General features: G+C 40.1%; 1 protein-coding gene across 6 annotated transcripts in view; it reads right to left on the bottom strand.

Annotated features, from left to right (window-relative positions):
* Nucleotides 1-27,200, bottom strand: part of LOC132530597 (E3 ubiquitin-protein ligase parkin) — a 1,420,256-nt gene that overhangs the window by 507,591 nt on the left and 885,465 nt on the right. For all 6 annotated transcript variants that reach the window (XR_009543830.1, XR_009543829.1, XM_060167843.1 and 3 more), the window contains exon 7: nt 22,976-23,112. Coding sequence is in view for 4 of the 6 variants with exons in the window: in XM_060167843.1 (XP_060023826.1) it covers nt 22,976-23,112 (137 nt within the window). In the remaining 2 variants the exon portion in view is untranslated. The remainder of the gene's footprint in view (nt 1-22,975; nt 23,113-27,200) is intronic.

Below are 27,200 nucleotides of genomic sequence, written 5' to 3'. Positions count from 1 at the left end.
ATTATCACAGTAGTTGAAGAAACAGACGGTAAAGGCTTGAACTAGCTAGGGTGGTGGCCCAGAGACAGAGGGAAGTGAAAATATTTGACATACTTTGGGGATGGTAATCAACAGGAAGTGGTGATGGCTTATCAGGGCATCAGAAAGGGAGGAACCAAGAATGGTGCTGAGATTTCTGGTGTAAGCTTGGACGGGGTAACATCGGGGGAGGTTAGAGGAATAGGTCTGGCAGGTGTGTGTATGGGAAGGGTTGGAGTCAAGACTGATTTTGAGATCAGATGAGGCTGAGATGCTTTTGATGGCTTGGAGAATCTGTACGGGGTTTTTGTGGAGTCAGCTTAACATGAAATTCTGAAGGTCTGAGGAGAGCTTAGGATATACATGTTAAAATGATGTGACTGGGAGGCAGAGGAGGAGAAGCCATCGAGGGAGAAGGGACCCCAAGACCGGCAGCCCACAGTGGGTGCTCGTCAAATAGTTCTGTTGTCATTAACTGCCTTATTTTACTCAGAGAAATATTCCAGTGGAATGGACGGACCAAAAGCCAGACTGAAGTTAGAGAAGAAGAAAAGGCAGGTAAATAAGTGGAGAAGGCGGATGGCGAGCACACTTGGAGTGGGCGAGGCGGAGGTACTGATGCCCAGCTGGGCCCAGCTGCCTGCGTGCAGTCACAGGAGCGCGGGCTGTACACGGGGCTTAGTTAAGTGTAAGGTCAGACTGCTCACCAGGAGTGAAGGCAGAGTCTGGGGAGGAGGCCAAGCTTCAATGAGCAGGAATGACCAGCAGACCCAATGTCACATGATGAGGAAGGAGAGAAGATAGTTGAGATGAATGACATGAGCCTCAGAGGCACTGGGGACTAAAGAGGGCAACAGGGACCCGGAAGAGAAACTGGGCAGAAAGGATGCTGGCTGTATCTCTGGTCCTGGGGCCAGTCAACAGGGAAGAGAAAGGCTGCCACTGAGAGGGAAGCCTAGGAAGAGGTGTCCTGGGGGGCTGGCCTGGTGCCAGTGGAGTCCCAGGGGGAGAGGCCATAGTCTAAAAGGCAGAGGAGACAGGAAAGCTCACTGGGCATGGGGGGAGGGTGGTGAGGGTCAGGTTCGGGAGGGCGAGTAGGTGGGTATTTGTGGGAGGTTGGGGGGTATGGATTGGCGGTGGGTGAGAGTCTGGGGGACAGTGGGGCCCAGATGGAGGAGGTGAGACCAGAGGGTCCCTGGGGTCTCTTGGACGGCTGGGCACGCTGGATTCTAGCACTGCCCTCCCACGGTTAGACCACAGCTACTGTAGGTGGTAGTGACCAGCCCCGATTCCTTTTCTTTCCTTTCTTTTTGTCTCTTGTTGTCTTTTGTGCAGAGATGACAAATATTGTGCTAAAGAATTTCACAATATTCCTTCCATCTAGTTCAATTATTTTAGACTCTCAACTTCTTACTTTAAAATAAAAATACAACTGTCTCAACGTTAGATCATGATGTTTAACACATCACGAAGATTCTGTGTGTCACAGAATCTTTTACTGAGAATCTTATGAAGGCTGTGGACCTTTTCCCCTAAACAGTGTTGAAAACTGTCCCCCTTCTCAGGTTCCTGCTCTGGGGGAAAAGCTGTACCACTGTGTCACTGTCAATGGAATTAGCTTATCAGTGAAAAAACATTTTATTTTCTTTTGAGTGGAGGTACAGCTAACAAAGTCCAAAACGCGAAGTATTTTACTGATCACTTTACCTTAGATTTTTTTTTGTTTATTCAGTAATAATACTGAGCACCCACAGTGTAGGAGGATTTTCTCAAGGGTCTGGGGATACTGTGGCCACAAGAGTGCCCACAAGGGACCCTACACGATGGGGGGAGTTCCTACTATTCTTATCATCTCTGCCCTCTGCAACAATCCTCATAGGTAACACATTCTTCTCAAAATACTGCATCGTGTTACATCAGCAGGTCCCTGTAAACAAGAAGGAAACCTCGGCAAAAAAGATGTGGAAGAAAAGAAAACCCCACAATAATCTCTGTCATTCTTGGTGACTTCTCATATGACAGTAATTAGCATCGCTCTCAAGTAGTTCTAAAAGGGTCGTGTTGGGAAGGTCTGATAACCATTACCACAAAGGGGACTTGATAAGAATACAGAAGGATTGTGCCTGTATCTTCATATGGTGTGAAAGAATATATTATACTCCTAACTGATAGTGGGTTACTGGTAGCATTTTTTTTTTTTTTTTTTTTTTTTTTTTGCTGTACGCGGGCCTCTCGCTGTCGCGGCCTCTCCCGCTGCGGAGCACAGGCTCCGGACGCGCAGGCTCAGCGGCCATGGCTCACGGGCCCAGCCGCTCCGCGGCACGTGGGATCCTCGCGGACCAGGGCACGAACCTGCGTCCCCTGCATCGGCAGGCGGACCCTCAACCACTGCACCACCAGGGAAGCCCCTGGTGGCATTTTTATACATAGGAGGGAACAGGTATTTCAAACAGTGTCTCATCTATGGCGAGGAGTATTTAAGTGATTGCTATCATCATCATAATGATAAAAATAGTTTATTGCTTTAATTATGAAACACACTGCAAAAATGGATACTAGAAAAACACTATTCATAACGATTCAAAATGAAGCTACTGGAAGTAAAACAACATATCTATTATCCAGAATTTCATCATTTATTGTAACATTCCATTAGTCAGGATTTAGGTGTATCATTGGCTGTCTATCTTCCCGGTGACCAGTTCATAGGGAATATCTTATAAAGCAAGTGAATGAGAAACAGACTTTCTCCCCAGAGGCCCGTAGAACTGGCGATTGCCCTCTGCTGCCAGTAGATGGTGGCCATACATTGTTAGGTAAGACAGGGAGGACACTTACATGTGAGCCTTGAAAACGGACTCATCAGCAATTGAGAATGAATAATCAGCTGGGTTGAAACTGATAAGTGAAGGAATTAAAGTGATAAAAACTGACGAGACTGATTAAAGGCAAATTCGCAAAAAAGCTAATGGCTTTTACTTAGAAATCATAGTTCACAAAAATTAGTTGAACTAAACATTCTATTAAAGAAAACTTTCTAGCAGCTTTTAATTTTTTATTGCTTAGTGTTCCCTAGTTCTTTCTTTAAAACTCTTTTTCATATGCAAGACCAAAAGAGCTGCCTTTTTAAAAACTGAGCTCTACATTTTATGCGGCAGAGTGAGGTTAGCACTGGCTAAAGACCCAAAGATATGGAGACGAGTCACAGCATCCTCGCTCAGACTTTGAGTCAAAAGACAACAACAGACTTTGAGTCAAAAGACAACAACAACTAAAACCTAAAACAGTCTAGATGACTTTGCAAAGGAAGGACAAAGTTGAAGAATGAACACTTTCTCATTTCAGTACTTATTATAAATCGACAATAGTCAAAACAGTATGCTACTGGCATACACATAGACAAATAGATGATAGAATGGAACAGAGTAGAGAAGCAGATCCTCATGTTTATGGACAACTGATTGTCGACAAATGTGCAAAGTTAATTCAGTGAAGGAAAGGTATTCTCTTCAATGAAAGGTGTTTGAACAACTGGATATCCATATTAAAAAAAGGAACTTTGATTCATACCTTGCACCACACACAAAAGGTAAATGAAAATATATCAGAGACCTTAATATAAAACATAAATCAAAGCTTCTGGAAGAAACTGAGTGACAAAACCTTTGTGACCATTAGTTAGGCAAAGATTTCTTAGATATAACATGTTAAACACAATCCACAAAAGAATACACTGATACACTGGACTTCAGTCTGTTTCTTGGAAGACATTGTTCAGAAAATGAAATGATAAGCTGCAGACAGGGAGACAGTATTTGCAAATTTTATCTGATAATATACTTGCATCCAGAATACATAAAGGACTCAAATGTTTATAACATGAAAATAACCCAAGTTTTTTAAATGGGCAAAAGATTTGGACAGACACTTCACCAAAGAAGATAAAAGAATGGCAAATAAACCCATGAAAAGATGCTCAACATCATTAGTCACTAGGGAAATATATCCTAAGACCATAATGAGATGCCACTACCCACTTGGTAGAACATCAAAATTCAAAAGACTGATTATATCTAGTGTTGAAAAGGATATGGAGCAACTAGAACCCTCATACATTCCTTGTAGGAATGCAAAATGGTACAGTCACCTTGGAAAATCGTTTTGCAGCTTCTTAAAAAGAAGCTCTTAAAATATGATCCAGTCATTCCACTTCTAGGTATTTACACACACACACAAAAGAAATATATGCACATACAAAGCTTTGCATAAAATTTCCCAGCAGCTTTGTTTGTAATAACCAGAAACTAGAAACAACCTAAATGCTCATCAACAGTTGAATGGATAAGCAAATTGCGGTTATATACACGATAGAATACAATTCAGCAACAGAAAGGAATAAACTTTTGATAAACACCACAATGATAAAATCCCCCAATAATCTTGCTGTACAAAAGAAATCATACAAAAAAGAGTATATACTATGTAGTAGCATTTACACACAATTCTAGAAAGTGTAAACAGGAAATGAAAACAGACCAGTATTTACTTGGGGAATGGGAGGTGGGGCAGGGAGGTGTGGGAGAAATTGATGGGTATGTGCTTTATACTGGTCATGGTGATGGTTTCACTGGTGTATACATATGTAAAATCTATCATTTATTTAAAATATAGGCATCTTGTATCAGGCCCACTTAGAGAAGAATCTCTTTAATTAGAGATCAGGAAGCCAAATCTCAGAGAAGCGAAATAACTTGCCTGAGGTCACAAGGTTGAAAGAGTTGAAATTCAGTCTCATGTCTGTCCGGGTATAAACCCTGTCTTTTTCCCACTATACCACAGCCAGCTGCCTTAACCTTTCCAGGCCTCTGTTTTCTCATCTATGAAATATCCAGGTGGGTACAATAATCCCCAAGTTTGCTATCAAATTTAAAGTTCTAGGAGTCTATATGAAGCAAACTCATTTCATGAACAACTGCATTCATTAAAAAATCTCCTATTCCAGAAGATGCCAGATTTCCTCCGCAGTGTACAAGGAGGACAGCAAACATTTCGGTGCGCGCTGCGGTGCCTCTGCACTGTTTGCATCAGTAACTGACCTCTAGATTCCCGCTGGCCCGTTCCTCATGGTAAAGGACGGTGAGAGCGCTTCCCTGACCATCCGTTAAGAGTGTGTTTGGTTGGAAAGACTGGCCATGACAGTAAGTGAATGCTTCAAAAAGCACCAAAAAGCCCTTAAAAATGAGAGACTAATGCACCATTGTGTCCCACTTTCACTTCTAATAACCATGACTCCTTGTGCCTTCAGTACTTCTTAAGACACTAACCATTCTAATAAAGCTTAATAGCAATTCAGATTTTACATCACCTACCAGATAGAGGGAGCATTCATTTTCTACTTTTGTTTTAGTCTACATATGTTCTATGCCACTAATATATATCATGTTTCAATTATCTCTTTCTATTCAGGGATTGAGATATATTTAACTTAATTGCTAGGTCCCTATATGTTGCTTTTCCATTGTTTGGCTTATGTGACCTTACTTCTATCATAGGTTATATACAATGGTCATGACATTTCAGACTGTATATCTCACCTTTCAAGTATGTTTTGGGGTTCCCTGGATATAGAAATATATATATATATAAGCACAAAACTGGGTTCAGTTTTCTAAAGTGTGACCAGTTAGCTGACATGTGATAGTTCAACATAAAAGAAGCTTTGTGATAAAATTGAAGGATGCTGTGTACTTCCAACGAACAAGGCATCACAGCATAAATGTAATGGATTGAACTACAAATCATGTTTGTCAATCAAATGCCTTTTTGTCTTTCTTGTCTCTAAATATACCCTTTTACCACACAGCTCATTCTTGAAAAACATCCTGTGGTCATAATGTCAATTGCTAACTTTATTTTCTGTTTACATCATCCACTTACGAATACCCTTTTCTTCAATTTAATTAGTGTCACTCACACTTTAATTGGTAACAACATTAGACTAAGCTGAATCTGAAAATGATGCCACAATGTCAGACCAAGTCACATCAATCTTATAACGACACCCCACAGTCAGAGCACTAGACAACCCTCCTGCATATATTTGGGTACTAGAATTGGATTTTTACATTTTTAGTTTACTAAAAATGATATATTAAATAGAGTAAAACAACACCTTTAAAGAGGGGAAAAACGCACTTTTTCCCCCTCAATTTCATTTCTGATACCTTCAGTTCAGCAAAATCAAAACTCAAGGCAAAAGAATGTGAAGTGAAGCCTAAGTCCTCTAAGAGTATAAATCACCACGTATCGCTGATGTTTCCTAATATTTGTGGGTTTCCAGACTGTCCCTGCACATATTCACATGGTTACTGATGACGTGAGTAGTCAAACGTTCATTAAGGCAATAAGTGTTTCCATTCAAAACATATACTTTGGCCACAAAACAACAAAGTACTTCTCCCTGTGCCATGCTTTTAGCATTCAGCAATAATTTCAGGAGGACAGACTCCCTTAAAATTGAGGCCAAATCCCAACAAAAGAAATTCTATAGCTTAAACAGATATTCTAGAGAATCACTCAAACTTAATGTCCTGGTCACAAGATAATCATGACCACTTTTTTTTTTTTTTTTCATGACCACTTTTATTAAGAACAAATAATACAATGAACCATTACGCTGCAACAAAATATAGTAGGTATTTGCCTCAACCTTTCATTGTCAGATTTTTATATGTCTGTTTCCAAATAAACTGGAAGCTCCCTGAAAGGAGAAATTATGTCTTTTTTAACGTTTTCATTGCTATTGCCAGCACAGTGCACAAGCTCAGGAAAAATCTAATCTATGGGTGGTTGGATGGATGGATGGATTTGTGCCATGTAGCACAAAATAACAGGAGACCTTGGTAGAGGGTTGCAAAACGTTCACGTTCCAAATGGCAGTCATCAGATTCACCAGATGTATAAGTTAAAATCAGCAATATCTATCAGCTGACAATATCAAGATATATGTACAAGGGGACCTAAAAGTAAAACATATTAGAAGACTGACTTGACAAAACTGCAGAATTTTAAACTGATAGAACCATCAGCAACGGACTAGCCGAACTTTACAGGAATCTGTTCTGGAGTGAAGGCAGGGCCCAAGCTCACACAGAGAGCTGGAAGCAGAGCTATCACCAGAAATCCAAGGCACTAACTTCGGTCCGTGGCTTTTATGACCTCAGCAATTCAACTGATACGTACTTATGAAGTGGCTTTTCCTGAGGAGGTCAGCACTGAGCAAAATGGGGAATCCAAAGAGAGAACAAGGTTTGAAGGTTGTATTTGAGGTGCTTACAGTTTAATTGGAGTTATCAAGAGTGATTTATATCAGGTAATTAGGGAGATTCCAAAATGGAACAGGAGATGAGCGTACTGAGGACATGACCTTGGGCCTGGGGGGTCTAGGCAGGTAGAGGACACACTGAGGTCTCTGGAGTCACAGAGAGAAAGTGCGCAGGCACTCCAGGCAAGGGGACATAGAGAGAAACAGGATTTCTCCAGGTGAGGATTCATAAGCAAAACAGCACTCACAAAGCAGGTGCAGGGAGTTCATGAGACAGGAATTCAGGGAGTCAAGGAAGAAATCGAGGCAGATGTGATACTAGATTTCAGGTGCAATATGAAGTCACGGTGGGCTTAACCAGAACAGTGATGTGGTGAAAATGGAATCTTGATTAGCGCAAAAAGAGTGAGCAAATGGACAGTACCGAGAGGACCTGGGAAAAAGGAAGTGGATTTTGAGGTTCCTACAGAATTCAGGAATAGAGTAAGGTAGGTCTGTTGATGGCTACAAAGCCAGAACAGAAGCAAACAAAAAAGACAAAAGCACCACAAATATGATTAAGAAAGAATCAGAAGGTGTAAGTTTGGGTCTCTTAATTCACAAGTTATTTTCAAGCTATTAATGAGGAAGTTTCAGACTCTCTGATGTCATGCTGTGCAATAGAAATTCCTGTGGTGGTGAAATGTTCTATATTTGCTCTAATACGGTAGCTATTAGATATATTTAAGTTGTTTTGTGATCATGAGAAAGTGAATTTTAATTTTAGATAATTTAATTGATGTAAATTTAGATTTAAAGAAGGACATATGATCAGTGGCTACGTATTAGACTGTGCAGGTAATCCATTCAGGTAACTATGGAGCCATGGAATAAATGCCTAAAGAAGAAGAATAAAATTCTACAGGTAATATGTTCTGTATTGTTACACTCTTGTTGCGTATCTGCTGTATTCTAGGCCACAATTGTTCTCAACCATTTTATTACCAAGAAACTCTATTACTATTTTCAAATGGAATTTTTAATTTATCCATCTATTCATGCAACATCCAAGAAAGGATCTGAGACAGTTGTACAAATATAAACAGTAAGATTAAAGTAGATAAACAATTGGAGAGAATGTAAAACAGGAAGAGACTACTAAGGACAAGGCTTAAGGAGAGCACACAAAAATCCACGCCATAAAATAGGACACTTGCTGAAAATACGTTTTGGAAGCTCTGATCTTTCTAGTGGCCAGAACAGAGGAAACATCATCATCTCTAACAGTTATGTTATGGACATCATAGAAAGTATTCACGAAATTCAGGAGAATCAGTGTTTTTCCTGCACTAACGTCTGGATATCTTTGACACAAATGAGTCAGCTGACCAAGGCATATGACTCACTGAATTTCAGTCTGTGAGCTAAGTAAGGATGGCATGTTCCTGCTCCAGAGACCCAGAAGCAGAGGAAACTGGTTTACAGCAAGGGAGGAAGAAAGCAGATAGGCAGAGGCGAAGGAGACGAAGAAGGAGTCTGTCCCACACCTGTCCTTCTGCAACGGGAGACACCCCATCCTTGACAATATGCCCCTCTCTCCTTACGCTGGCTTTAGGGGCTTCTACTCATGCAACCACAAGAGGCCTCGTTTGTGCAGGAGAGATTTCTTCCGTGAGTTGACGCTGCTAGTAGGCACAACCCTCCATGGCGGCCCTACAGGAAGAAACTCTGAATTTGCCTCTTGTATTGCCCTTCACTGTGATCTGAGAGCATAACTCTAAAGCAAGGTCAGCCAGGGTAGTTCACAGAATTCCGTCATTAGCCCTCTAACTGGCTTGCTTCCTCCCTTACAAAGTGAAATGTACAATGTTACCTACATTACATTGAATAAAAGTTAATTTTCTGTTGGTTTTTAGGATCCTATGATACTCTTCATGAGCATTTGCAAGTTACAATCTGAAGATCACTCTGTCACCACGAGATGAGCTGGCATCACGTCCAGACTGCGATGCCCAGCCACTCCTTCCTGGCCTGTCCCCTCCACTCTCGCTTCTTTGAAATAGTTTTCCTTCCTCCCAGCTTGACTGATCTCTTAAAAATGCATATCTGCTCATGCCACTTCTCCTGTCTTAAGCGTCAAGGCTTTCGACTTCTCCCAGGGTATTTAAAGAAAGACCAACGTCTTCACAGCAACTTCAGGTGCGGCCAACACGGCCCTGCCCACTCTCTGGTCTTTTCTCACCCTGATCCACTCTGGTCTGTGTTCCATTCCTCAAACCTCCTCATTCCCACCTGTCTCAAGGTTTTATCTAAGGATGTTCCCTTGGTCAGAACTCTTGCCCCTTTTCTGCCCCACTTCCTCCATTTCTTCTACCTCTTTCCTCAGTCAGTAACTGCATAACTCATGGTTTTTGATGAATGTCTGGAACCCCCTTGAGCTGTAAGCTCCAGGAGGGGAACAAGCTTATCTTTTCTGTGAACTGTTGTTTGTCCTTTGACTCAAACAGAGCCTGGGATGTAGTAGATGCTCTTTCCTATAAAATGGCCGTGACGGTAAGATCTGCTTTATCTGGGATTCGAAGGGCACACTTTATAAAATACAGAGGCCTATACAGATGCCTCTGTTTTTAGTCAGATGATATATATATAATTTGCATCTTATTATTCAATAAGATGCCATGGTTCAACATATTTCTTAAAGATGTGACCATGAAGATTTTTTTAATGGAAATTAAGGTCCACTTTTAAGGTAAGAGAACATTACTTTAAACTATTTGTATAACTTTTTAAGGATTCAGTAATTAAATTATCCACTTCTACATGAAATAAAAAGAGCAAAGTTATTAGGGTGCTTTCTGTAATATAAATAATTAATATTTGCAACTTAGAAATCGATCTCCTTACAATGTACAGTCTCATCAGAAAAATAACATTCTTAAAACAATAGCTAAATGCTTTCAAGTGTACTTTGAATTAAATCCCTCAGGCATCAAAATAGCTCTGTAGACTTTTCTAGAATAATATGTCATTCTGAAACATATTTTATTGGCATCTGGAAAGCAACTGCAAATGTTTCTCTTATATTTAAAGTCCTTAAAAAAAAGACTCCATCGCTAAGCTCTGACAAATGTGCTTCCTACCAGCACGCTGGGTTCCTTTGCAAACACACAAGTCACAATTATAAGCAATTTTGTAAAATGCACGCTCTTTTCCCAGGAGACCAGAATGCCCTGGAGTGGTTAAATATGTAATTGGGTAATTTTCTGAAATGCTTATTATTTACTTGAGTCTCACTGCAGTCTCTCTGGTAAATAGAATATCCCTGTTAATGGTTTTTATCCCCCCAAAAAGCTTCTGCAACTGTCAGTGTTCCTCTTAACTTTCCCATAAACACATCATATGACTTGGGATGTAGACCATGAAGAACAGAGCTACCTGTGCCGGCCTCCTTATTTAAATGGCAAGGTGGGCCTCCTGTTCCTTGAACTGGGGTTTTCTGGATTTTAGGCACAGTGGAAAATGAATAACAGGACTTTTAAACTTTCTCATGGTTTAGATCATGTCTTAGCTGGTTGCAAATCTCATTATCAGCTTTACAGCTGTTTTTCCATCTTGATTTATTTTTATTTTTTGGATCAGAAGGAAGAATGGCAAAATTGCAGCCTAGAGGTTTCTCTGGAAAATAAAGTTTGAATTTAGCTGTTGTTGATTTATAGCCTGTGTGCTACACTTAGCATGTAAGTTAAGCGTACTTTATAGGTAATTACTCCTACTGATATGAAGGTAGCTACAGAAGCTGTGCATAGCCTAGAATAACACCCAGTTCCTGAAACAGTACCTTCTAAAGTGGTATATTAGGTAAATACACTCTGATGATGGTGGTGGTATTTCATCAACAAGAGATCTTATTCCCTCTGAACCAACATCTTTTACTACTTGCCTAGGTATGTATGAATGATAAAAACTCACCAAGACCACTGATTTAACTGAAGTGAAAGTGAATAACAGTCTCTAACTGAAATGAGCACGTTCAAATTAAAACAAGGAGTAAGAAATCCAAAGGATAAATTGCTTTGAGTTGTTTTAGAGGGTGAAGTGCCCCAAATTCTTTTACTTTTGTTCCTACTAAAAATGTTCTGTAACACAATATTTTAATAGTAACAAATTCAAGTTTCTGCTCTATGTCAATTCTACAGGGCAATTAAAATTTAGTCTTGGCCACTTTTAAATTATGCTATTTTAATTCATAATACAAAGTGTGTAGTTCTTTTATTTTACTCTTCAAAAAATGTAATAGAAAGAAAACTACACCACTGTAAACAAATTCTCTGCTGTGACTTGAAGACCGTAGACCTATTTTGCCTGGTATAATCTTGCTAAGTATTGACATAGGACCACAGTTAACATAACAGGAATACTGTTACTGTCCATCCATTTCCTTCTACATAAAATCATCCTTGGTGTGCCATATGGACAACCCCTCATGGTTCCATGGAACACAGTTTGATAACCACTGATCTAAAGACACCATATAGAGAGTGAGATGTTAGTATATCTTGTACATCTATTAGTAGGTGCTTTCTTCACTTATTGAATTGATTTTGTTTTTTACTCTGAGTCTGATAAATTTCATAGAAGTAAAAAAGTAACTCCTGGTTTAGGGGCCAAGAGTCAAGGATCTTAGTATTTTTGAGGTGGCAGAGGTCCTGGAGATGGAATAAATTTCATGAATAAAAAGGTGGAGAGGAAAACTTAGCTTTGGAGTCAGGCAGACTTGTGTTTGAATTTCACTTCTGACAGCCTTAGTTTTCTCACTTGATAAATAGGATTATTAATGCTGACCACACAAAATCATTATGAAGTTTAAATAAGGTTACGTATACACAAGGGCTGCCCCAGTCCCCAGTTGCTAGCAGGTGATTTGACCTAAAATTAACAAGGTGTTGATCTAATGGTAGAGTCAGGACTAGTGTCAGGACTTCTAGTTCAGCACTGTTTCTACAACAGTAGTCTAATTTGAGAAACAAATTCAAGTTAACTAATGAATCCATCTTATTGCAGGTCCCAAAGAACAAATATTAAGCCTACTGTTACCATTTCCCTTAGAAGAATTAGCATGGCAGAAAAAAATAACACTCGGAGACAAAGTTGTGAACATTAACCATTATATTTCTGATGAATCTCTAACAGGGAATTTATATATAAATTAAAACACAATGGAGAAGTAAATGCTGTTAGAAGTCATTACCTTTTAGGGTAGGAGAATATTTAAATTATATTTCTATAAAAGCTACTCTACTGAATGACAGTTATGAAGTTGTCTGGCTTGGGGGTGGCTGGGAGTGAAAGGAGGTGGGAGTCGTCTGACCTCCTCATTGGAGGCAGCACCCTCTCACATCCACGTGTGAGTCGGGTGGGAGCTCCATCCAGGAATGTATTCCTAGAGCTTCCATGTTTGTCTCTATCTTTGGTAATGGCATTCCTGAAAATTAAATGTATACCTAAAATGTGGTTTTTTATTAATTAAGTTGTGTCAAAATTTTACATGCTTTAGCATTTTTTTTTTTTTTTTTTTTTTTTTGCGGTACGTGGGCCTCTCACTGTTGTGGCCTCTCCCATTGCAGAGCACAGGCTCCGGACGCGCAGGCTCAGCGGCCACAGCTCACGGGCCCAGCCGCTCTGCGGCATGTGGGATCTTCCCGAACGGGGCATGAACCCGTGTCCCCTGCATTGGCAGGTGGACTCGCAACCACTGCGCCACCAGGGAAGCCCAGCACATATTTTTTTAAGTGACTAGTTTAGAAGAATGGATGTATGGCTTTGTTCCTACTTTGTTCAAACCTAGTCTATTTAATTATTTTTTTTATTGCAGAGTAAGACATGAGCTATGCTTTAAAATTATATAAAAATTATTTTTCAATATGGTACTTGAGTATATCTCTGGCACTTGAAATGCCTGAACACTAAAACGGGCTGCTAAGGGAAGTTGTGGTATTCCTTTGAAGGGCTAGGGCTTAAAATGAGCTGATTTAAAATAGGGCTAACTTTTTACCTGTTTGGATGCATCTGAAATAGGTTAAAACTGAAAATACCAGAGTGTGTCTCATATAGTAGGAAAATATTATTTTGTGAAGGTTTCTTTTTCAATTACATATATGTGTATAATTTATATATTTACCCTATTATGATGTAAAATATATTTCTTTCTGTGGGTAGCAGTCAAAATGTTGGAAAGCCACTGGTCTGAATCAGTGCTCTCCAAAATTCTGGTTGGGAACCTCTACCAATTTTTGTAAGAAAACAAAAATTGAATATGAATCCCAATATTAATTTAATATAAACATTGCTACTATTTTATGTACATTTAAACACATACACAAATTAAAGGATGATATAAAAAGTAAATAGCGGCTGTAAAATTTTCTTCCTGCGTCACACAGATTACTTCTTTTAGTGTATCTCTCAATTCCTTTAGAATAATATGATTTAAATTTCAGACTACATACTTGTTCAATACTATACTTGATTACAGTCCAAAAGCACTTGAGGGAAATTTACTCATTACTTATTGATGGCCTATTCAGAATAAAAAATTTTTGAGGAAGGACTTAAAAGTTATACTAACAGTTAGTAGGACAGCATATTGATACTATAAATAAAAGAAGAGAAATACCAAATAATGGTAGCCTTGTTAATGCAACTGTTTATATTTCTACATATGTCCCCTATATAAAAGACTAATTTGGAAAATCTGGTTATATAGAGTGAATCTAATTTAATAATTTTAATAAGATCTTGTATCAATAACTTTTAAGAGTTTTTTTTACAGGATTATATTTAGGTAATGTTTTAAACTTCTTATGATGTTAATTCTTGACTCATAGAATTAATTATCTCCATTAATTGTTAACGTGCTAATGTAGAAAATGTCAAAAAGAAATCATATTTTCACTTTTTACCCAGGAAACCTTAATTAAACCCAAGTTGCAGCTTTAAGTTTCCTGCTAGAATTGTAAGTATTTAGAAAACAATCTGAAATTGGGGCCTATAATTGGTCTTGACTGGAAAGCTGTCACATAGAACACCTATGGTGTATCAGAAAGTGTACCAGTCATTTTTACACACAATCCTATTTCATTCTCTCTGAGTTAAGACTTACTTTCATTTTAAATGAGGAAATCAGCTCAGCATCTGGTAGAGCAGGTCAGAAGTTGGATGAGCAACATCTGACTGCAAAGTCAGGACTTGGCCCACGATCCCTGAATCATGGATGCAGCCACATCTACTGACTTGGAAGCTGAGCTCCCAACCCTCCAAAGGAAGACCTTTGACAGAGACTGCCAGGAGTCTACTCAAAGTCTTCTTCTCCGTACCCAGGTATTTCTCTAGACCTCATTTTCCAGGCTCCTTTGCAGCCCACAAGGCCAAATGGTAATGTCCTAGGCAACGAATGAAGAGTCATGTGCCATTTCCAGGCCAGGGTTGATAAGAAAGATGCACGTCTCATCTATTATTTCTTTCCCCTCTGCCAGCTGGACGCTGGATGTGGAGGTCAGTCTGACCATGAAGGCAGCAGTAAGTCCTAATGGGATGGCAGAGCCTGAAAACAGAAGCACCACTTTGAAGAAAAGCACCCACCTCCCACCCTGGGCAAGAACTGAGCTGCATGTGCGTGTCTGCTGTGACATCCAGGTCCTGCTGGTTACAGCCCTTTAGACTACAGCATCCGGTAGAGCTTTCTCTAGGGGCCTCTGTTTGTGACAATCCAGCTGGGGGAACCAAGGACTAAGGGCTGCAAATGCCATCCTAACCACCTCCACCTCAGAGATGATTATTGTATTTTTATTTTCACAAAGAACGGAGAAGTTCAGAGGATCCACCCTGAAATGTTTGTCAGTGAGCCCAGATTTTAAAATTAGATAATTGGCAAAAAGTTTCCTGTATTCCTCAGGCATATGGGTGTTGCTACCTGGGAAACCAGCCAATACTGAGTACGGGAGGGGGTGGGGGGAGAGGGAGGATGAAGAACAAGTCGTATCTTAGGAACAGGGGGAAGTTAAACCCTGTGGAGCAGAGCCTGTATGCAGGGTTCATGTCCAGGGGACCTTCTCAGAATTCGGGGTGCCAAGCATGTGCGAACTGTTTCAGAGTCTAGAAGGTGGCTATTATGGATGGAACTGTGTCCCTCAAAATGAGGGACACAATTGAATACTGTGAATACATACGAATAATTCATATGTTGAAGCCCCAGCCTCAGAGTGCGGCCGTGTTTGGAGATGGGGCCTTAAAGAGGTACCTAAGTTAAAATGAGACCATTAGGGTGGGCTCTACTCTAATCTGACTAGTGTCCTTATAAGAGGAGATGAGCACACACAGAGAGACACCAGGGCTGCACATACAGTGAGATGACCACGTGAAGAGGCAGCACGAGGGAAGCCATCCCCAAGCCAAGGAGAGAGGCCTCAGAGGAAACCAAACCTGCTGGCACCTTGACCTTGGAGTACCAGCCTCTTCTTACTTGTGAGAAAATAAATTTCTGTTATTTAAGCCTCCCAGTCTGTAGTTTTTTGGGTTTTTTTTTTTTTGCGGTACGCGGGCCTCTCACTGTTGTGGCCTCTCCCGTTGCGGAGCACAGGCTCCGGACGCGCAGGCTCAGCGGCCACGGCTCACGGGCCCAGCCGCTCCGCGGCATGTGGGATCTGCCTGGACCGGGGCACGAACCCGCGTCCCCTGCATCAGCAGGCAGACTCTCAACCACTGCACCACCAGGGAAGCCCCCAGTCTGTAGTATTTTGTTATGGCAGCCCTAGAAAACTAATACAGTGACCAATTACAAAAGTCTTCTTACACGTGAGCCATAAGAAAGAGCCGTTTCTGGCAGCAAGAGGGGCAGAGAAGAGAGTTTCAGAGCAAAGTCAGAATGATACCATTTCCTTGAACACAATTACCATCCCCCCTCCTTTCAATATTGCAACTCTTTTCACACAATGTTTCCCTCTATAAATATATAATTCCAAGATAGATGATTTCTAGTAAAGGCTTGAAAAGCTCAAAATATAAGAAATATTCATTTTCCAAACTCCTGAGTCAATAATAGAGCATGTAAGATGGTCTGAAAGATGTTCAGATTTTACTGGGAATATATACCATAATTACTTGATTCAGATATTATATATTTATATCCATCTCGACATTAAAATATTAAACCACTCCTCCTCTTGCTAAATTGGTCCGCATTTAAAACATTAAATTGTTTTACTGTCCTCCTTAGGAACCAAGTGATATAAACTCGCATGAATATGTAGATCAACTCCTCTAAGCACAATATTAATTATTTCAAAGATAGCTGGAGGTCACCAGCTCATAGCAATTTCTGTGCATGAAGTCTCATTAATACAAGACATCACACAGTAAGGAAGAATAAAGTTTTATCACAGTTACTGCGTGTGTACGTGTGTGTGCGCACATGTGTTCCAAGTGGCCAACGTATAGAGCTAAACACAGAACCAGCAGGCACTGAATGCAGCCTGTGGATGATGATGGGGGAGGAGAAGTAGTAAAGGAAAACATTCTGCAATTAGAACACTTTTTAAAAAGCAACATCTGTCCAAATCAGGAAATGTGGACTTAAAATCCAAAGCAATTTCTGTCTCAAATAAACTTAAATTTTCTTGACCTAGAGGCCACAGATAGCCGTGATTTGTTCGGAATAAAGCTGCGACTAGCTCCAGAAGCGTGTGGCTCATGAAGATACAACACACCTCTCCTCTCCTGAGACGCTGGAGAGATGAACAGAGGGTCTGGCCCGCTGCGTCTTTCATGCCACACTCTGCCGAGAGCCTCTTTGGCAGCTGTAAGCCGCAGCCGGAATGCCCTGACATAAACCGTGCAACAGCTGCCGTGGAACTCCCCAAAAATTGAATGCAAAGCTGTTGATAGTGTCACCTAGAATTACCCACAAATGAAGGAGCATATTTAACATTGTTAGTGAGCTGTGCTTTTTTAAAATTCATAATCTGAGTACAAGATCCTTACTTTCGCCAAATTGTGATAAAATTGATCTTCTTGTCCAAGTAACTCTTCAGGGTCCCTACCATAGTTTTCTTTTATACCTCTGAATGTGAACTCAAAATGTACCTGTTGAAAAAGCTAATTAAAAAACTGTTTTCACACACGACAGCACCTGAGATGAGGAAGATAAGCATAAACAAAGCCATTCTCTAGCGTGATTAACACAATACACATAACAAAAATAATACTGAAAATCCTGAATACTTTGCACACGTGTTCAGAGTTTTCTGACTAGGGGTGTAACTGGAATTGAGATTGCTTCTGGTCAGGGAAATTTGGCAAAACCTTTCAGGCAACAATTTGAAAGTTAAAAGCAGGCAAATATCTGTATTATTTAGGAATGTATAGACATAGGTGGTGATGCTATGAGGAAAAGCAAGGTAATGAATATCTCGGAAGTCAAGATCATAGTTGCATCAAGCCAAGAGGGAGGAGGCTGGGGTTGAGGAGGGGACATGGAGGGCGTCCGGGATGCTGGCGATGCTGCCTTTCTTGACCTGGGTGGTGGTACCAGAGGTCCTCTGTAACTATACAAATCTATATAACAATATGAATGTATTTAAACACTGTTGTGTATGCATGGTATGTCTCATAATAAATTTAGGAATGCATCAAGCCATTTAAAATGATACACTTACGGGTCAATTAATATTCTATTGACTATGATGATAATCCTTCCAGCCTCAGAAGAACACCCTCTCTACTGACAATGCCAAGTGTACAGACTCCAAAATCATGCTGGCTGCCAAGTAGGCCAGGGAGAGGAATTTGGTTACAGACATTTTTATAAAAAGAGGAAGAAAGCCTAAAGACAGCTGTTTTGAACAACTCTTGGAGCTGCCTTAGGGACTTACAAGCATCTTTCCTGAACTCTTTGGATAAGTAATAAATTTATACTTTAAACTGGTTTGCTTTCGCCCTTATAAAACAAAGGTAGAATGCTCTTCTTAAGAGTTCAGGGCAGAAGTAGGTGGAAAGAAATTATTTTTGCCTTCTCTGCTAGCTATTCAAGGCATGCCCACCTTACTTCTGCTATTTAAAATGTTATTGCATTTTTAACTACTTAATAAGATGCAAGAGAAGCTGAAAGGCAGTTTGGAAGGTAGAAACCCAGGCAAAGTAAAAATCAGGGGCGCAGTTTACTGGGACATGGGCTCCTCCGAAAGATAAACAGAGCAGCGCTGCTGCTGCTGCTGGTACCACTTCAAACAGACGCATAGAGTCACTTCATTTGTAAAACGCTAAAGACACACACGAGAGCATCAAACAAATGTTCAAGTCCTTTGTCCCCTGTGAAGCCGGATTCCACAAAGGCAGCATTTCCAAGGCCAAACAGATGAGTGAACAAAGCCCGTTGATCTAGCTAGAACGAGTTCCTGGACACCATCAATTCTGTCCTACAGCTCTTTCTCTGGTCCTTGTCTGTGCACAAGTCACTCCTTATAATGAAGATACTTGATGGAGTGTTGTTCCCATCGCAGGCGGGTGGGGGGAGGAGAGCTAAAAATACATTCAGTAAATTTCCCATCCATCCTCTGCGCAGCGTGAGAGAGGGCTGTGCGCCTGCAGGCCTGTCGGCTCCCTTGCGGGTACACAGCCAGACCACAGCCTCCCTCTGCCGGTCCCCCTGCCCACACCCTGTGCGGGTGGGAGGGGCTGCGGGGATGAGTTCCGGAATACGGAATGTGGGAAGAAGTGATGGGCTCCGTTTCCAGGCTTGGTCTCAACCCCCCCCGCCCCTCCATGATGCCCCTGCTCTGGCTTCCTGGTCCGGTCGGCCTGGGTGAAGAGGACCCAGTGGGGACTCCAAGGTCACTGAGGATGGCAAAACCACTAGGTAACAGAAGGCTGAGTCTGAGTCCCTGAATGACGGGGTGCGGCAGAGGCCGCAGAGCCAAGCCGCATCGGAGCATGGATGGGTGAAAATCACCCCTGCTTCTGTGATTTCAGTGTTGCTTTTGCTAGAGAAGTTAAATTACTATCCTGACTTTACACTGCCTCATACATCCAAACCACAGCAAAACTACCCAAATTGCTTAACCACCCCAAAGATAAGACAAAAAGTTTAGCATTACCCTCAAAAAATTAGGAAGTTTGATTTCATTTCAAATAATTTTGAGGTAGAAAGAACATTGACTTTGGACTGGAAGCCCTTCAGCTGCCTGAATCCTGCTGCTGCCATTTTCATGGTGACTGTCACAATTTTTCAAGATCTAGGAGCCGGGAAGAGAATAGGCTGTATATTTCACAGACAGAGACAGACACATAGAGAATGTGTGTATGAACAGGCTTCTAAGCAGGTTGTTACTATTTTAAAGCTAATAATATGAATTGCCAAATTGCTTTTCAGAAATATTTAAATTTATATTTTTACCTCTTTTGAATATATGTCTATCACATTATATTTTATGCTTTAAAATTAGCTATTCTTTAGAACCTAATTACACTGAGCTTTCAATAACTGTACTGGCCACTTGCACATCTTCTTTGGTGATCTATTTTTTAATATATTTCCTACTTTGCAGTGTGGTTTTAGGAATTATATGGACTTGGATTATTTGTGTGTATTTGGGAAAGCATTGTTCTAAAGCCAACATGATCGTTTATGTTGGGTTTTATGCTTAGCTCCCTGAAAAGCTGACTAGAAAGCAGCCTTCTTGACTCTCCAGGCATCAAGAATATCTCTGTTTCTCAAAAGGGCCAGAGCTATCTGCCTCGTGGTTAATACTGCCGACTAAGACACTTGGGACACTACTGGACTGTAGCTGGTGAGTGGACTTATTCCATAGAAAGGAAATGGTTTTTCTATGTTATATGAAAATGGGAATTACATGAAAAGTGACCTGGGAGGAGAAGTATTAAAAAAAAGTGAAGCACTGAAGGCGGGGATGCACTTGGATGGCACCGGTGGCAATGCCAACGGCATATTATAGGGAAGGTGGGAACTATTCCCTCGGACACCCCATTGCTATAGGAAATCTGTGTTACCAGGACTCTTAATGGACTAAACACATTTTGCATAGTCGTCATCATATACATTTTATTTTTATTTTAGCTACACTCTAAAGTAAATCTACCTAAATCCCTGAGGCTCCACTGGGGTGTGTAAGTGATACTCAGTGCTAAGAGAAGATACACAAAATGCTCTGGCGTTTCAAATTAATCCCTAGCATAGGATGTGATAACAGTAGGTAGAGCAAAGAGACAGCCAATATTTCAAAATAATTATGAAGTTTTTCCCAAAGCCCTTAACTTCATGCAAGAGTTTGTTAGAGGCTCTGGAAATAGGCCATTTTGGCCGTGTTTGCCCATCTTTTTTTCAAATCCATCAACGTTTATGGAAAAACCTATGCTGGTTAGCAAGTCAGATCACTCGTGGACAAAACAGATAAGGGGAGAGGGAGTATTTTCGCGCTTGCTTGTGCTACAGTCTCCCATGGAAAATACCTATTGCCTGTAGAATGTTCACCCCGGAAGTAGTGCTCGAACTTTCAGCCCTGGGGCCTTTAACAAATACTGAGGGCCGCCCCCAGAGGCATGGCCTAGGCATTGGGACTTTTAAAAACTGCCACGTTACTGAAATGTGCATTGCGGTTGAGAGCCCTGCCCAGAGAGAAGTGGGATGGGAGGGTGGGAGCAACCACACCTGGGTTGAAGTCTCAGCTCTACCCTTCCTGACTCTGTGATGCTGGGTACTCAGTCATACTGAGCCTTTACTTCTTCCTCTGAAAAATACAAATAATTCCTGCTTTTGAAGTTTGCTGCTGGTTTAAATATGGAAAAAGTGCCCCCAAATTAGAGATACTCTTCCCTTGAACTTCCTTTCCATATCACTTTTAGAGGTATAGTACTTTTTTGTTTACAGGCTAATCTACTCATATAGTGATTAAGAGTCCAAGTTCTAGAGCCACCACTAGCTAGCTCTGAATACCAGCTCTGTTACTTACCAGCTGTAATACCATGTGCAATTTAATTAAATTCTGTGAGCCTCAAACACTTCATCCATAAAATGGGAAGAACGACAATATCCATTCCGACAGGGCTTTGTGGGTATTAAATGGATGTACGTATGTAAGCATCCCAGTGGTACCTTATATACGGTAAGTACTCAGTAACGGCTCTAATCATTGTTTATTTTTTACTCTCAGGGAAATAAAATTCAGCATCCCACTCTTTCAAAGCATAACAAAATTTCTGGACAAATGAGGAGCTCACACAAAGGAAGCAGAGTTTGTATATGAAAGGTGTTTTGAACCAGTTTTAATTGTTCATCATAAAAATTATGCGAATGGAAAAAGTTGGTTCACTGTTGACTAGTCACACCTTGAAGAATACATATGTCTAAAATTGAGCTTTGAAGGCATTTAGCTTAAGGTGGTTGAGAAAGGTTTGAAAGACTAGGTTTGGAAAAAAGAACATCTTATTACATATGTTTTGGGGGTAAGAGGTATCAGACTTCTATACAGAAATGGTGAACTTATATGGACATTTTGTTAGCAAGACATTTAGTATGTGAGTCATACAGCAATAGAAATAAATGCTTTATACTGCTCTTTTCTGGCTTCTGCGGGGCCAGTGTTATTGGAAAAATAGTTCCCTAATTCTACACACAGACTCTACTTTTCGATATATAGTTAATAGTCCCAGAAGACTGATCTCAGGTTTTTTTTCTCATAACGTCACTATTCAAACACTAATGAAGGGTTTGTTTCCCAGGCTCTGGAGACATTAAATAATGAATTCTGGGGAAAGGGCTGTTTTGTATGGATCTGGGGAAGTGTGAGGGTTAAATAGCTGCATTTACCACAAAGTGAGGAAGAACAATCTCGAACAGGGCTGCGCAAGATAGATACGTACTTCACATTGTACCCATGCCACACTAGCAGAATAATTCATTCTAGTTTGTGAGCATCAAAATATCCTTTGGCCTATGCCCAAGTAGAAATACAACCACCAAGTACATTCAAATCTTATTTACCAGTGAGTCTCCCGTTTACAGCTTCATGCAAACCCCACGGTCAGAAAAGTGAACGAGTGGATTCAAGCCGTGGGTTCCATTGCGAGAGTATCCATCACTTGTGGTTAGATATGGACTTCGCCATTAAAAGAAAGTGATAAATTGGGAGTGTGGGATTGACATTTAAACACTGCTATATTTAAAATAGATAACCAACAAGCACCTACTCTGCTAAGGGAACGAGCACGAGGACCTACAAGCACAGGGAACTCTGCTCAATATTCTGTAATAACCTAAATGTGGAAAGAATTTGAAAAATAATAGGTACATGTGTATATATAACTGAATCACTGTGGTGTACACCTGAAACTAACACGTTTTTAATCAACTATACTCCAACATAAAATAAAAATTAAAAAAGGAAGTGATGGCTCTAGAAATAAATGCCCCCTGCTTGCATAAACTAATCTTGCTTTAATTTTCTTGCCTAGCGATGTTCAACCAGATGTCTGAATTTTCAGCCCCTCAGTAGGGACTGGGTATATCTAAGATAGCTTTATTTCAGTAATTTTCCTCTTTCTGTTCTTAATCAGAATTAGAAATGGAGGGAAAAGTGCTAGACTTACCCACACAAGGTAGAGAGTAACCAAGCTGAGGGTCGTGGACAAACTGCCGATCATTGAGTCTCGTCACACAGTAGAGGTGGAAACAGTCTAAGCAAATCACGTGGCGGTAGTTGCACTGGAAAACCAGGACCGGGCTTCTGGTGGAGGTAAAGAAAGACATTTCCTCTAGTCCTTCTAAGGCTGGCAGGCAACGTGTGGTTTAGAACACTTTCTGTAATGTCATAGGGTTGCTTAGGGCATGCTCTATGTAAAGACCTGCGCTGCTAAGCACTGAACTCATATATATCAATGCTACATCTTAAAAATTGGAAACACCTTGTGAGCTATAGAGAAGATTGATTTTCTTAATTTTATATTATTTACATGACCATAGTTACCAATCAGCTATTTAAACCCAAGCTCAGATACAAGCTCTTCCTAGAAGCCTTCCTTGACTTATAATTCCTGATTAACCTACTCATCATTCCATCCACTTACATATATTTTGATTGATCCATTATTACATTGTAGTATTGAAAATAGACACTGTCTTCTTTACATTGATATTCTCATAGCACCAGGCATTGTAAGTTTTTAAATAAATGTTCCTTGAATTTAGTTATAATAATATATAGAATCTGAACTTCCCCAAAGTGGAAAGAAAAATTACTACTGCATCAAACAAAGTAAATGTGTTAAACAGTCATTCACATTTCATTAGCAAATGGAAAAGTAGAATTTAGAAATAAAAGATTATCTAGCAGAGATCCTACTACAAGATTTTGTCTATTGTGCTACCCCCATCCACCCAAATATTCAAAGTTAGGGGATTACTAACAAATCAATACACACAAGTCCTAACAATTTTGAACTTCCTTAAAACACTTTGTAGAAAAAAATATCTCCTGAATAACTACGTTTTTGCTAGTAAATGAACCACATGATTTTATGACAAAAAGGAGACAAAATGAATATATTAACTTGAGATCAGCCCCAAGGCAATTTTAATAGTAAGAAAGTCATTAGATTTTACTTATATAAACCTATTTTCTATGTAATGATAACAAGATACAAAGTATTTTTCATTTCATACCCAATTCTTAACAGATATAAGAGCTCTTCACAAGCCCTTTCCCTAAAAAAAAATGATATTAACATTAATATTAGAAGATAACTCCTTAACAGTTACAAGATTTTCAAAATTCTGTTTTCCCTCTTATTTGAAAACAATATATAACACAAAACAAAATGGGAAAAAAACCTTGGTATTTTAATGTCTTGGATCTACAGGATGGTGGTCAATTTCATCTAAGCAGCCCTGAGGTTTTTATGTGTTTTCATTTCCCATCTCTGAGCCTACTGATGTCCCTTCAGGGCCATTTCCATTCCCAGGGCCTCTTTCAATTAGGTGATGACTGTGTTCTGAACTTTTAGCCTCTTCCCTTCTAACAACTTCCCCCTTGAAGATGATAAAATATAACGCTTTCCTATATCTAACAGGAGAGTCAGGCACACACGCACACAAGCGCATACACACCTCATTCCCTCTGTGTGACCCTATAGAGCTGCTATATCTTGCCTCCTTCTTTCAGAGCTAAGTTCTATGAAAAATGTTCTTCATTCTGATTTTAGCAACATGGTCGACTCAAACTTTATGGACTCTTGATCTGTTATCAACACACAGAAACACTGGAGAAACTATGAGAACATTTATAAAAATGTTCCTATATATAACAAGGTTAAAAAGAAAGCTTGGCAATTACCCTGTAGAAAATATAAAAAGAAAACTTATATAAAAGCCAAAGCAGTCAGTATGGACTGTGGACTCTGCCCCAGTGTCCCAGAGAGATGTTAAGATGCATGGCATGGAGCCACTGATCTAGCAAATGTGTTCTTTTCCAGCCCTATTAATAGAAGAATAGAAAGAGCTCTCTTTCATGTATGGACAACAGTACACATTTATAGTTTCGCTCTTCAGTTAAAATCTGGTCAAAAAGAACTTACGCTATCTAGACAATTCAAAGAACATCAGTTTCTCTGGTTTATTGATTACATCCTGCTATTTGGAACAGATTAGCAAGAAATGGTAAATATACTGGAGGCCATGGTGGGAGATAAACTCTATGCAGATTCAGGGGTCACCTACATTAGAGAAGGTTTTTAGAGGTCTAATATTTGGGGCATGGAGGGACACACCTGACAAAATAAAGGACACAGTAGTCACCTTGCCCCTCCCCTGCTAAGAATGAAGTACAAGGTAATCACAGGCTCCTAGGACCCTCAGAGGCTGTGGTTCCCACAGAGTGAAGCACATGCTCCTGGGGACACAGGAAACATCCCGTGGAAAATTCAGCTCCAGTGGTACCGGTTCCCTTCAGCCTCCTTAAACTGGAATACAGGCAGGAAGGAAAATTGACCATCCTGGCAGGGATAATTGACCCTAATCATCAGGAAGGGCAAGAGCTGCTGTTACACATGGGGGTGGGGGAAATTCACATGGCATCTAGGTGGTTCCATGGGACATCTCCTGATACTCCTATGCACTTTTAATGGCAAATGGACAAGGGCAGCAGTTATGGCTTAAGAAATGCATAGTGACCAGGATTTGAGACCCTTTAGGATATATATTTTATATATATATATATATATGTATATATACACACATACATATGTGTGCATATATGTATAGATGCATATATGTGTGCACATGTACATATGCACATATGTATATATGCATGCATATGCATATTTTTATATGTAGCTATATAGAGATAGAACAGATACATGTATATGTTGATAGATAATAGATAATGACAGAGACAGAGGTAGTATATGCACATATTTCAGACAGAATTATCAGTTAGACTTCTTGATATAGTTATGAGGTAAGACTGCTCATCTCTTAAGAATATTCTTAGCATTTATGAAAAAGTTAGGTGAGTGATAAACATGACACCCACAGAAAGGTTATTAATCATCTGAGAAAATGAAATGAGTAAAATTCATATCATGGCTGGAGGGACTACATAATTAATTTCTCAGGAGCTAGATGAAACAGGAAAGGGGGAAATACTGGTATTTAAGAGCACCTACTTTGGGTTAGGGACCTTGCTAGGAACTTCACACATTTTTTTTCCATTTCACTCCCCTAAAGTCAACACCCCTGACTCTACTATTCATCATGTTCCTTTCTCCACCTCCACCCTCTCTGTGGGCATGGTCCTAACCTATCTTAGCATACTTCTAGCTCCTTTACTCCTAGACCCATGCTCCTTATCATGCATTCCTATAGTACAATATATTCAGATATATTTATATTGAAATCAAAACTCCAAATTTCAAGGTCCAGTTCAAGTGTGAAAACCTCCAAGGGACTTTCTCTGGAGCCCCATTCTTTATTAATTCTTTCCTTTCTCTTTACCTTTTATCCGTAAGGTCTATTCTCAATGTGTTTCAGATATTACCTCTTCACTTTTATTCAAGGTGAATACTGTTAACATTAAATGAAAAGTCATGAAACAACAGAGGCCATTCTTGTTTAACCCTTTCATGACCCAAGCATCACCATATACAGCACTGAGCCAATGGTAATTACACTATCAATAGTTACTGATTGTACCAGTGGATAAATGAATGGAATGTTTTTACTTTATAATTTCTCTGCTCCCCATTTGTACATTTTTCACTCAATTAATTATTGAGCATCTACTTGGCTAAAGAAGGCACTTAATAAATACGTGTGGAATATGGCACTGAGTGAATGACTAAATACTTTATAGTCAGAATTGTTTTAAGCATTGGGAAACACATACACAATCCGAAGGCATAGCTGGGTGACACAAAATGCGTGTGGAACCAGTATTACAAGGAAACATATGCAGTCACTAAACTCTGTTGTCACAGAAGCTAGGAGAGGAGGGAAGTAAGACTCAGGATGGTACCATTAGGGAACCTGAGCTGAATTTAAAAGGATGGGAATAGTGACATCGGGCCACTGGAGAGAAACATGGCTCCTGAGCAAGGGAGGAAACCCAGACATAGAAAAGAATTCTTGGAACAAAAAAGTAACCAGTTGGGCTGATTGAGAGAATGTATCAGGAAAAGAGTGAGAGGAGAGATGACAAAGTTGGACACAGAGCAGATACTGGGCAGGGACAGTGGCATAGGGATTCTAGGAGACAAACCTAGTAGATAACCTCTAGATCGTGGAATTTGCTGAAGACATCTAAGCATGGGAAGGGAGTGA

This window comes from Lagenorhynchus albirostris, chromosome 12, assembly GCF_949774975.1.
Source record: "Lagenorhynchus albirostris chromosome 12, mLagAlb1.1, whole genome shotgun sequence".
NCBI lineage: Eukaryota > Metazoa > Chordata > Mammalia > Artiodactyla > Delphinidae > Lagenorhynchus > Lagenorhynchus albirostris.
Note: the sequence above shows the minus strand (reverse complement) of the source record. Positions and strands in the feature narration are given on the sequence as shown.